Source organism: Euleptes europaea, chromosome 9, assembly GCF_029931775.1.
Source record: "Euleptes europaea isolate rEulEur1 chromosome 9, rEulEur1.hap1, whole genome shotgun sequence".
In the NCBI taxonomy this organism is placed as follows: domain Eukaryota; kingdom Metazoa; phylum Chordata; class Lepidosauria; order Squamata; family Sphaerodactylidae; genus Euleptes; species Euleptes europaea.
The window spans coordinates 78,670,375-78,681,768 of NC_079320.1; the positions used below are offsets into that span (position 1 = coordinate 78,670,375).

Consider the following 11,394-nt stretch of genomic DNA (forward strand, 5'->3'; position numbering starts at 1 on the left):
ATTCTGTTATAGTTTGGCCTTTTCAGATGTAACTGTTCTGTGAACAGGAGTGACATGCTTATTCACCATGCTCGAATAGCTCTGGTGTGTTTGAACTGACCGCAGAATTTTTCAGGGTTTGTGTTCACCTTTACCAAGGCTGTACTGTACATGCATGATAACAATGCGTGGCATACTGGTTAAGAGCGGTGGACGCTAATCTGGAGAACCAGATTGGATTCCCCACTTCTCCATATGAGCGGTGGACTCAGGTTGGTTTCCCCACTCCTTCACATGAGTGGCAGACTCTAATCTGGAAAACTGGGTTTGATTCCCCACTCCTCCACATGAGCGGCGGACTCTAATCTGGTGAACCAGGTTGGTTTCTCCCCTCATACACATAAAGCCCGCTGGGTGACCTTGGGCTAGTCACGGTTCTCTCTGAATATGTTTGCCAGTGTATGAAAAGTTTGATTTGTGTGTGGCATTGGCTACTTGTGTGTGATTAGCCATAGGCAGAGAGCTGGCAGTACCAGATGTAGGATTATCAAGGTTCTGATTAATCAATTGTCAATATTCTAGCAATTGGGCAACCAATATGAACATTTCATTTTTTTAATACAGGGGTCCCCAACGCTGTGACTGTGGGCACCATGGAGCGTGCCGACACCTTCTTTGGCTCCTGCCAAGTGTTTTCTGTAAGTGGGCATGACCAGGTGGGGCTTTTGCCCAGCAAGGCTTCTGATTGGCTGTGCACATTTTTTTTAATGTTGCTTTGGCAGGAGTTGCCACCACAACACAAGGATCTTCACCATGTGACTGAAGCTAAGCTATAGCTGGCCTTTTGTGACTGATTCTACCACCTGAGAGCCAGCGTGGTGTAGTGGTTAAGAGCAGTGGTTTGGAGCGGTGGACTCTAATATGGAGAACCGGGTTTGATTCCCCACTCATCCACATGAGCAGCGGAGGCTAATCTGGTGAACCGGGTTGGTTTCCCCACTCCTCCACATGCAGCCAGCTGGGTGACCTTGGGTTAGTCACAGCTCTCTTCGAGCTCTCTCAGCCCCACCTACCTCACAGGGTGCCTGTTGTGGGGAGAGGAAGGGAAGGAGATTGTAAGCCAGTCTGATTCTCCCTTAAGTGGTAGAGAAAGTGGGCATATAAAAACCAACTCTTCTTCTTCTTCTGCAGAAGCCATTCTGTGGCAACTATTTTGTGGTTGTTCCCACCACCCTGTGTCAAAATTCCAAAAGTGCCCACAGACTCAAAAAGGTTGGGGACCCCTGGTTCAGTATCACCTCCTGGGGTAGCTGGGAGGATAAAACTGGGATAATCTCCTATGTGCTGCCCTGAGCTCCTTGGATGAAAGGCAAGATGTGCATCCGATAAAAACATAAATATGTGTTTGGAAACTAGGACCACAAATAAAACAACTGTGTGCTCCATCATCAGAGGTGAAATGGTTTCACAGTCAGTGGGGCTTTTCACCCATTCCTGCAAATCCCACTTTTTAGACATCAAAGGGACATAGTTAAGAGGCGATAAAGTCAACCATTTTTCACCACTCGTTAATGTTTCTTCATTGCAAGGTTAAAAAATAATAGTTCAGTGACAATGAATAACTTTAGGGATACTGCTGAAAGCCCCAACGTGGCTCTGTTGACTTGAATAGACTTCCTTGGCATCTATTCTGCATGCTAGAAACCAGAAGCTTGCCCTTTTCACTTGCTTGGCATGAACACAATGAGTTTTCAAAGATAAGCATTTATATCGGAGGCAGTGGAGACAGTGGATCAATCCGTCTAGCAAATGTACTTATTAAAGCGGCGTTTTTCTAAAAGGTTCGATCCGCCACGAGGAACTTGCAAGTTTCCTGCCAGGCTCTTCAGTGTTCCTGGCTGCCCCCTCTCTCTGGCAGCCATTTCTGGCTCCAGGAAAATTTACTCCAGAGGTCGCAGAACCCACATGGAGCCAGGCCGATCTGGAAGCTGCGCTGGGGAGGGAGTAAAATTGCTCCTTTCTGCCTCGTCTGTCAGCTGGTAGCTCCATTCATACAAGAGTAGGGTTGCTAGCTCAGGTTGAGAAATACCTGGAGATTTTGGTGGTGGAGCCTGATGAGGGTGGGGATTGGGAAGGGGAGGGACTTCAATGCCATAGAGTCCAATTGCCCAAGTGGTCATTTTCTCCAGGGGAACTGATCTCTGTCGCCTGGAGATCAGTTGTAATAGCGGGAGGTCTCCAGCCACCACCTGGAGGTTGGCAACCCTACACAGGTAGGAAACTTGATGAATGTTGCAACGTGCTAATAACAGTTGCAGATTTAGAAAGGCAAGCAGGAAACGTCAGAAGGGTTTGCCTCATGAAACTTGTTTTTGACATTTATAGCCATGGCATTGTAAATTTTCCTAACCAGGAAAAGACCAGATGACATTATAAGATTTATTGTGGGTACAGAGTTTTAAGATGTATTGGTAAATGTCAAAATTCCTTAATAGTGCCCGTTGGGCCTGTGAAAATATTCATCAAATTTCTGGCACTTACTGTTAGTCATAGGTTTGCCAGGTCCCTCTTCATCATTGGCGGGAGGTTTTGGGGGTGGAGGGCGGGGTTTGGGGAGGGGAGGGGTTTCAGTGCCATAGAGTCCAATTGCCAAAGCGGCCATTTTCTCCAGGTGCACTGATCTTTATTGGCTGGAGATCAGTTGTAATAGCAGGAGATCTCCAGCTAGTACCTGGAGGTTGGTAACCCTAGTTATTGGGCTGATGGGGATGGGAAACCCTTTTTAAAGGGAAAGAGTAAAAGATGAAGAAAAGAAGAGGAGAAGGTTTTTATACCCTGCTTTTCTCTACCTTAAAGAGGCTCAAAGTGGCTTATAACCGCATTTCCTTCGCCTCCCCACAACAAGCTCCTTGTGCTGTAGGTGGGGCTGAGAGAGTTCTGAGAGCACTGTGACTGGCCCAAAGTCACCCAGCAAGCTTAATGTGGAGGCGTGGGGAATCGAACCCTGTTCTCCAGGTTAGAGTCCACCGCTCATGTGGAGGAGCAGGGGGATCAAACCTGGTTCCCCAGATTAGAGTCCACTGCTCTTAACCACAACACCACGCTGGTTCTCACGATGAATATTGAGATGTCTGCTGACCACCACCCTGTCATACGTACACATATGAATACCAGTACACACACACACACACACCAGTCATCTCCACTTCCTGCTTTATACATCAAGGCAGGAAAGCTTTAACCTACAAAATCTCATGCCACAATATATTTGGGAAATATTTATGAGGTGATAGGACACTCTATTGTTTTTGTTTTGAGTGACTAATGCATGTGTCCCAACGGAGGCGTGTTTGCCATGCATGATTGGCAACGGAAATAAAAGGACGCTTCTAAAATCAAATGGAACTGCTAATCTCTAAAGTCAACAGTATTCTGAAATTCTGGAAACCAAAGACCTCTTGGCAAAAAAGGGAGTGGGGGTTCTCTTTATATACTTATCTGTCTTAAGTGGTTCTTCTTCAGGTGTGATACCTAACTCAATAGGTTCCATTTTACAGAATCAAAAGATGTTAAACATCACCCAATAATCTTTTTGTTTGTTTGTTTTTGCATACCTCCTACTAACTGGAAAGCTGAGCTGAGAACATCCAAGGAGCAGACAAAAAGGTAGAGGAGTCCAAGCAGGAGAATAAACTTCCCTATGCTTTTGAATACACACAGAACTTTGCCTTTCCCATCCAATTCTGCAAAAAACATAGAATACGTTTATTTATAAAAAGAGTGGAGAATCAAAGGCTCCATTTCCCACAGCACAGCAGTTCCCAGTAAGTCCATGAAGTCAAGGCCAGCGCCATGAGCTCTGTGGATGATAAGCCAGAATTAATGCTCCTGTTGATAAAAGTTAACTGTAGCTAAATAATCCTTATGAAGCTTTAAAAGCTCAATAAGACAGAAAAAAATCACATCTGAGCTAACCTTTTTCAAACAACCTAATGCCATGTGGTTAATGGAAACTGAAAAAATAAGAGAATAATACTTAATGGAATTTACTTTTCTCACTCATGCCAGCTCTGGCTTGAGAAATACCTGGAGATTTTGGGGACTTGGGAATGTTTAGTCTAGAGAAGAGGCGGTTGAGGGGGGACGTGATTGCTCTCTTTAAGTATTTGAAGGGCTGTCACTTAGAGGAGGGCAGGGAGCTGTTCCTGTTGGCAGCAGAGGATAGGACTCGCAATAATGGGTTTAAATTGAGGGTGGAAAGGTACCGGCTGAATATTAGGAAAACCTTTTTTTACAGTTTAAGACTTGTTGGACAGTGGAATCAGCTATAGGACTGTCAAACTGGTTGCATCTGAACTGGAAATAAGCCGAATTCGGCTGTTTCCAGTTTGGATGCAACCAAACTGAAAAAAGGAGGGAAAATAACTCACCAAATTTGGCGAGTTTGGGGGAACGCCGAATTTATTCGGATAAATTCGGCATTCCCGAATCGGCATTTTCCCGCCTCCCTAAACAAAAACAAAAAAAAGAGCTTCGCAGGAAGTCCCAGGAGGCGGCCTGGTGGACCTTTAAAAAGATCCACGCCGCTAAGCCAGGCAGTGTCAGTCTTTTTGAAGCTTCACCCGGCTGCCTCCCTCCTCCCCCGCCACCCCCCTCTCTCCTGGGCAATTCTGGCCCCAGTGGGGGCCACGATCGCCTTCCCTTCCCCGCTCCCAATCTCCCCCCAATCTCCTGGGCGATCTTGGCCCCGGTGGGGGCCACGATTGCCTTACCTTCCTCGCCCCCCAATCTCCCAGGTGATCCTGGCCCTAGCGGGGGCCAGGATCACCTTCCCTTCCCCACCCCCCAATCTCCCCCCAATCTCCCGGGCAATTTTGGCCCCGGCGGGGGCCAGGATCGCCTTCCCTTTCCCGCCCCACCAATCTAAACTTCCAATCTCCTGAGCGATCCTGGCCCTGGCGGGGGCCAGTATCACCTCCCCTTCCCCACCCCCCAATCTCCTCCCCAATCTCCCTGGCGATCTTGGCCCTGGTGGGGGCCAGGATCACCTTCCCTTCCCTGCCCCCCAATCTCCCCCCAATCTCCCGGGTGATCGCCTTCCCTTCCCCACCCCCCAATCTCCACCCCAATCTCCCGCCGGGGCCAGGATCGCCTTCCCTTCCCTTCCCCCCCAATCTCCCCCCAATTTCTCGAATTCCCTGAATACGAATAGGGAGAGTTTGGAATTTGGCACTTCCCAAATAAAATGCCCCCCCAGGAGCTGTTCTAAATGATGGGAAATTTTTTGTTAACACTTCCTCTTATGTGGGCGTGGGAGAAACCACAAAAGAGAAAGTGATAACATTTTCCCCATCGTTCAGATGAATAGGAAATTTTTTGCACAACTCCTGGGGGGCCATTTTTTGAGGTAGAAGTCCCAAACTTTCAGGGTTGCTTGGAGGGACCCTCCTTGCAGGAACCGCCAAGTTTGGTGTGGTTTGTATCAGGGGGTCCAGGGTTATGGGGTCTGGAAGGGGTCCCCCATCCGCCCATAGGAAAGAATAGCAGCCGGCTTCTATTCATTCCTATGGGCGGATGGGGGGACCCCTTCCAGACCCCATAACTCCGGACCCCCTGTCCCAATCTTCACCAAACTTGGGGGTTCTTGCAAGGAGGGTCCCTTCAAGCTAACCTGAAAATTTGGGATCTCTACCTCAAAAATGCCCCCCCCCCGAGCCACAGAAAGTCGAGAATTAGTTTTAAATTGATTTAAATGGTTGAATTCCCCGAATATGAATATGGGGAGTTTGGAATTCGGCACTTCCCAAAAAAAATGGCCAAATTTGGCCAAATCTGAATTATACCGATTTTTTTTCAACAGCCCTAATCAGCTAGCTAGGGAGGTGGTGAGCTCCCCCCTACTGGCAGTCTTTAAGCAGAGGCTGGACAATCACCTATCAGGGATGCTCTAGGCTGATCCTGCATTAAGTGGGCGGTTGGACTAGATGGCCTGTGTGGCCCCTTCCAACTCTATGATTCTGTGATTCAATGATACTACAATATTTTTGTATTACTAATGGGGGAACTGGCATAAAAAATAATGTGCTGTTGAGCTCACAGTGACCCTAACCATAGGGGGTCCTAGGCAAGAGATGTGCGCAGGTTGACTTGTTGGGCCTTGGTCTGATTCAGCATGGCCTTTCTTATGTTCTTATGTATGTTCTTAAACAATCAGAAAATTAACCTTTGGGAAGTGAAAGAAATAAAATGGGGGGGGGTAGTGGAGAGTGGGAAGACAAATGCAATTCAGCCACTTCCACAATGCTTAGGGTTGCCAAGTCCCTCTTTGCCACTGGCGGGAGGTTTTGGGGGAGAAGCCTGAGGAGGGCAGGGTTTGGGGAGGGGAGGGACTTCAATGCCATAGAGTCCAATTGCCAAAGCAGCCATTTTCTCCAGGTGAGCTGATCTCTCTCGGCTGGAGATCAGTTGTAATAGCAGATCTCCAGCTAGTACCTGGAGGCTGAAGGAAACAACAGCACGTGGGCTCTATATTGATAAAACTTCAACTGAAGTGTAAACAATATACCAAACATACACACTCAGGCATTTTTCTAATTGCAGTTCCCACCAAGTGGTTTATGTTCTGGTTTGCTCATACCCTAAGATGTATATTGCATGTACCACTAGACAAGTTAGGCTTAGAATTGGTGAACATAGAGCCAGGATCAGGGCCTGGACAAAAGAGGCCCCAGGAATAGAACATTATATTTCCCATGGCCACACAGATCAAGATCTTAGATTTTTTATCCTCTGGCAGTTCTATCCCAAACCTTTTCAAACTCAAGACATTATGAAGATTCTCTTGAGACAAGAAATGAAGTTCATCTTCCTTTTTAAGACCTTAATTCCAAGAGGTTTAAACACGGAGTTTGATTTATCTTGTTTTGTCTGAGACTTGCCATTATGTATTATTTGCTTATGTTGCTTTAAATGACTACAGCAGCCCTTACATTTGCTCGCACAGCTGTTGTTATTTAATTCATCCTGGGGCAGCAACTCTCCATCGCGCCGGGAGAGCTGTCTGCGTGGATTTGTTTAAGACATGGCTAAATTGGATAAGTTTTATATTTTGGATTGTCTGCCTGTAACACCTATTTTTTAGCAGTATAAATACTTAAATGTATTACTTAAATACTCTGTAACAGAATTTCAAAGCATTGACGGGATTGCATGTCAAGCAAGCTGATGAAGGATAGGATTGAAACGTATGTCCTTGCTGCCTTGCTCTGCTTCCAGCCTCAACCCTTCAGCATCTCGTGCTTTCATTACAAAATTATTGGACTCTTTGTTGTTCCTTCATAAGAGTCGTTTTTCCTTGAGTGTTGGAGTAATGGATTGTCTCCATAAGTGTTCATGTAAGCCCTTTTGGGCAAAGATTTATGTTTGTATAACCAGGGGTATGAATTAGTACCTATATTAATTTCTTATACAAGCTCTCTTGGGGCAAATACTTATGTAAGCCCTTTGGGGCTATTATTTACATTTCTGTGGATGTGGTAGGATTATAATACCTATATTTCTGTGGATGTGGTAGGATTATAATACCTATATAAATAAGGTTTTCATTTCTGACACTGGTGGAGGTATGATTGTATGTTAAGTGTGTGTGTGTTAAGTGCTGTCAAGTCGCTTTCGACTCATGGCGACCCTATGAATGAAAGTCCTCCAAAATGTCCTATCTTTGACAGCCTTGCTCAGATCTTGCAAATTGAGGGCTGTGGCTTCCTTTATTGAGTCAGTCCATCTCTTGTTGGGTCTTCCTTTTTTCCTGTTGCCCTCAACTTTTCCTAGCATGACTGTCTTTTCCAGTTACTCTTGTTGTCTCGTGACCAAAATACGATAGCCCCAGTTTAGTCAGTTTAGCTTCTAGGGTCAGTTCAGGCTTGATTTGACCTGAACCCACTGATTTGTTTTTTTGGCAGTCCAAGGTATCCGTAACACTCTCCTCCAACACCACATTTCAAAGGAATCTATTTTCTTCCTATCAGCTTTCTTCACTGTTTAGCTTTCACACCCATACATAGTAATAGGAAATACAATGGCATGAATTAATCTAGTCTTGGTGGCCAGTGACACATCCTTACACTTCAAAATCTTTTCTAGCTCCTTCATGGCTGCCCTTCATGGCTGTATGTTATAGTGATTGATAGATTATTTAAGACCGTTTGGTATATTGTTGTGAGCACTTGTCCCTGTAGTAATTTTATAAACAACATCCACAGACGAGTAGTCCAAAAAAGAGTTGATTTATTAAACAAAAACCTAAAAGGCTTACAGAGCCAACAGGTAACTTGGCACGAATGGGAATTGGTAGCACAGTCCAGGGCCTATATGGGAAAGCATTAGTCATAACGAGTCATGGCAACCCCCCTCCTAACGAGGAGCCGTTCCCACGGAAGATAGCGCTGGAATAGGAATGTAACAGTTAGCAGCCTCGGCCTTGAGACGCATCTGGTGGAACCGAAACCAAAAACATTCCCAGTCTGACAGGCTGCTGAGAGCAGTGGAAAGCAGGCCTGACAACTGTTTACACTTCAGTTGAAGTTTTATCAGTATAGAGCCCATGTGCTGTTGTTTCCTTCAGTCTTACTAAGTTCAGCGTAGGTTTATTGTTCCCTTTAGTACCTGGAGGTTGGCAACCCTACCAATACTTGGTTCTTACCTGACCACCTGACCCCGGTGTTCTGCAGCACGGGCATATCCCAAGGGTCCACTTCATCCTCGGGTTCTTGATCAGTTGTCAAGGCAACAGTGGAGTACGCAGGCAAAAGCTCCATCTGGTTCCCTAAGGAAACGGCCTCACCTGAGGAGCAAAGTCAGACGTTGATGCAATCGTGGTATCTGTCCTCAGATGAAATGGCATGAAGGCAATTTAGCAATTGAACGGTCAGACTAAAATCAAACACTTTCAAGTGCTGTTGATTTCAGTGGGGAAAGGGTGACCCGCCTGTGTCACTCTTCCTTGGAAACAATAGGAGTCAAAAGTGCTTTACTTTGGCTGGTTCATGGCAATTGTGTATAGAGGAGAAGGGATTTTTGTTTACCTTTTGAAATATTGTCCTCTTTTTGGGTCATAATTTGATCTTGTTTGGAACAGGGATCTTCGATATATTTATTAGTGTCTTCTAATTCAGGCCACGGAGCCATACTCTGAAATGAAGAGAGAAAGAGAGATTGGGAAAAGGCCAACAAAGAAGAAGAAAAAGAGTTGGTTTTTATACCCCACCTGAAGGAGTCTCAAAGCAGCTTACAATCACCTTCCCTTCCTTTCCTTCCCCCCCACAACAGACACCTGGTGAGGTAGGTGGGGCTGAGAGAGTTCTGAGAGAACTGTGACTAGCCCAGGCAAGCTGGAAGTGGAGAAGTGGGGAATCAAACCGTTCTTAACCGCTAGACCACACTGGCTCTCCTTAAAAGCCTTTTAAAGTATTTCCCACACAGTAGAAAGAGAGCTAATTAAATAAAAGAGAAGGAATAATCTCTGTGAATGAATGCATTTTCTGTAAGAAATAATCTTTGGGAATTATTGCAAAAGAATATATTGGCATGGAGAAATTCCCTTCCCCGCAGCTTTTAGAATATCCAGCCTGAGAAAGGATTCTTTTAATGTAGAAGCTCTCTCTTCCAATGATCTTAAAGATATTGGAAGAGACATTCCTTTTTTATTTTTATTGTATATAAAAATATACAGCAATCACAAACTCATGACATATCAAGAAATGTTGCCTGAATACAATTGATAACGTGCAACTATAGGAACCACATTTCATCAAAAAATTTACCATACAGAAGAGATGTAAGTGTAATCATTAAATACATTTAATTTAATTTACATATCCATTCTTGGATTTTCAGGATCTTCTTTGACTTCCAGTACCTTGCATACACCAATCTTGCTGCCGTAATTAGAGTTAGTAAAACAAATTGTAAATTGTTCGGGATTAAAGGAACATAATTTAACAACAAAGTTTCAGGAGTTTTTGGAATTCTGCTATCTAGACCCTAACTTAACAAAACCATTACATTGTTCCAACACTAATAATCATACCATCAAGATTTGGAAAAAAAACATGCTTTTGAGGCTGCACCAGAAAAGTTTCCAATTCATAAATTTCTTAGAACTGATCTCAATGTATTAAAACCATGATATTTGAATGTCACTGTTTCTACATATACTATCAAATGGAATCACATTGTTCTGATTTATCCAAATCTTATAACAATCCAAATATTTTTTTTGCCCACTTAGGCAATAGGGCTGCCAGGTCCCCCCTCTCCTCTGGCGGGAGGCTGTTGTGCTCATATATCGGGAATGTGTGCGTGTGTTTAGAACCGGAAGTTCTGCCTCGCAAGGGGCCTTATACCTCTTAGTTTGAGTAGTAAAGCTCGACTGCTTGATGGTATGCCATAAAGGTATTGAAATTTGAAATGTTGAGTGGTAAAGCGTCCCTTTACCACTCAAACTAAGAGGTATAAGGCCCCTTGCGAGGCGGAACTTCCGGTTCTAAACTGGAAGTGACGCGCGCGGTATGAACGCACACGTGCACGTTTGCCCACCAACCCTCAGGTGGTTGGCGGGCAGAGGGGTAAATTGCAGAGGGATTAATTGCACCAGCGGGCACCTGGCAACCCTATTATGCAAAGATACTAACTGAAATTTGTGATGCTTTCCCCATCTCTCACTGCAGCAGATAAAGGTGAAATACCTGGAGGAAATTATTTTCTTATAACTATTCCATACTATTAACGCACTATCTATTATTATATCGTCATTCCTATATACTCTCTTTCTATCAACTTTCTGCACCCACAAAAGGGTTCTAAGTGGCATTTTAGCAGCATTTTGCTCCATTTCTAATTATGATTAAGTACTCTCCGAAGTCAACCATCCACTAGCCCAGACTAACTTAGCCATGTAATGATACACCTTAATATTTGGAATGCCTAGACCTCCTGAAATCCAGGTTACTTCAGGCTTAATTTTATTCTCTAGATAAATTTGTTAAATAAACCTTGCCACAATATTTAGTCTTACCATGGATAACAAAAGAAATGTTAAAAAGCAAGGAAGTAAGTTTAGGTACTAACATCATCTTGATGGCATTAACGTGTCCCAAGATAGATAGACTAAAAGATTTTCATAACAGTAGCTTTTGTTTAATTGTCAAACATTACTGTTTTGAAATATTTGAGTTATCCTGACTTATTTTAATGCCTAAATAATACTGTTTTGGCCTATCACTTTAATTTTCTTTATCCAATTAAAAGAGTCAAGACTGAACATCACTGAAAGGTAACACTACTGTTTTGTCAATATTTAGCTTATATCCAGAAACTATTGTGAAAGAATATAGATTTAAGTTGGCAGCTAGATTC

At 44.1% G+C, this 11,394-nt stretch overlaps 1 protein-coding gene across 1 annotated transcript in view; it reads right to left on the reverse strand.

Annotated features, from left to right (window-relative positions):
* The window catches only part of SLC34A2 (solute carrier family 34 member 2), a 28,115-nt gene extending 18,938 nt beyond the window's left edge, over positions 1 to 9,177 (reverse strand). The window contains exons 1-3 of the mRNA XM_056855648.1: positions 9,063 to 9,177; positions 8,681 to 8,821; positions 3,594 to 3,722 (exon numbers count right to left, since the gene is read on the reverse strand). Coding sequence (XP_056711626.1) covers positions 3,594 to 3,722; positions 8,681 to 8,821; positions 9,063 to 9,165 — 373 coding nt within the window. The 5' untranslated portion in view covers positions 9,166 to 9,177. The remainder of the gene's footprint in view (positions 1 to 3,593; positions 3,723 to 8,680; positions 8,822 to 9,062) is intronic.
* Between the last annotated feature and the right edge of the window lie 2,217 nt (positions 9,178 to 11,394).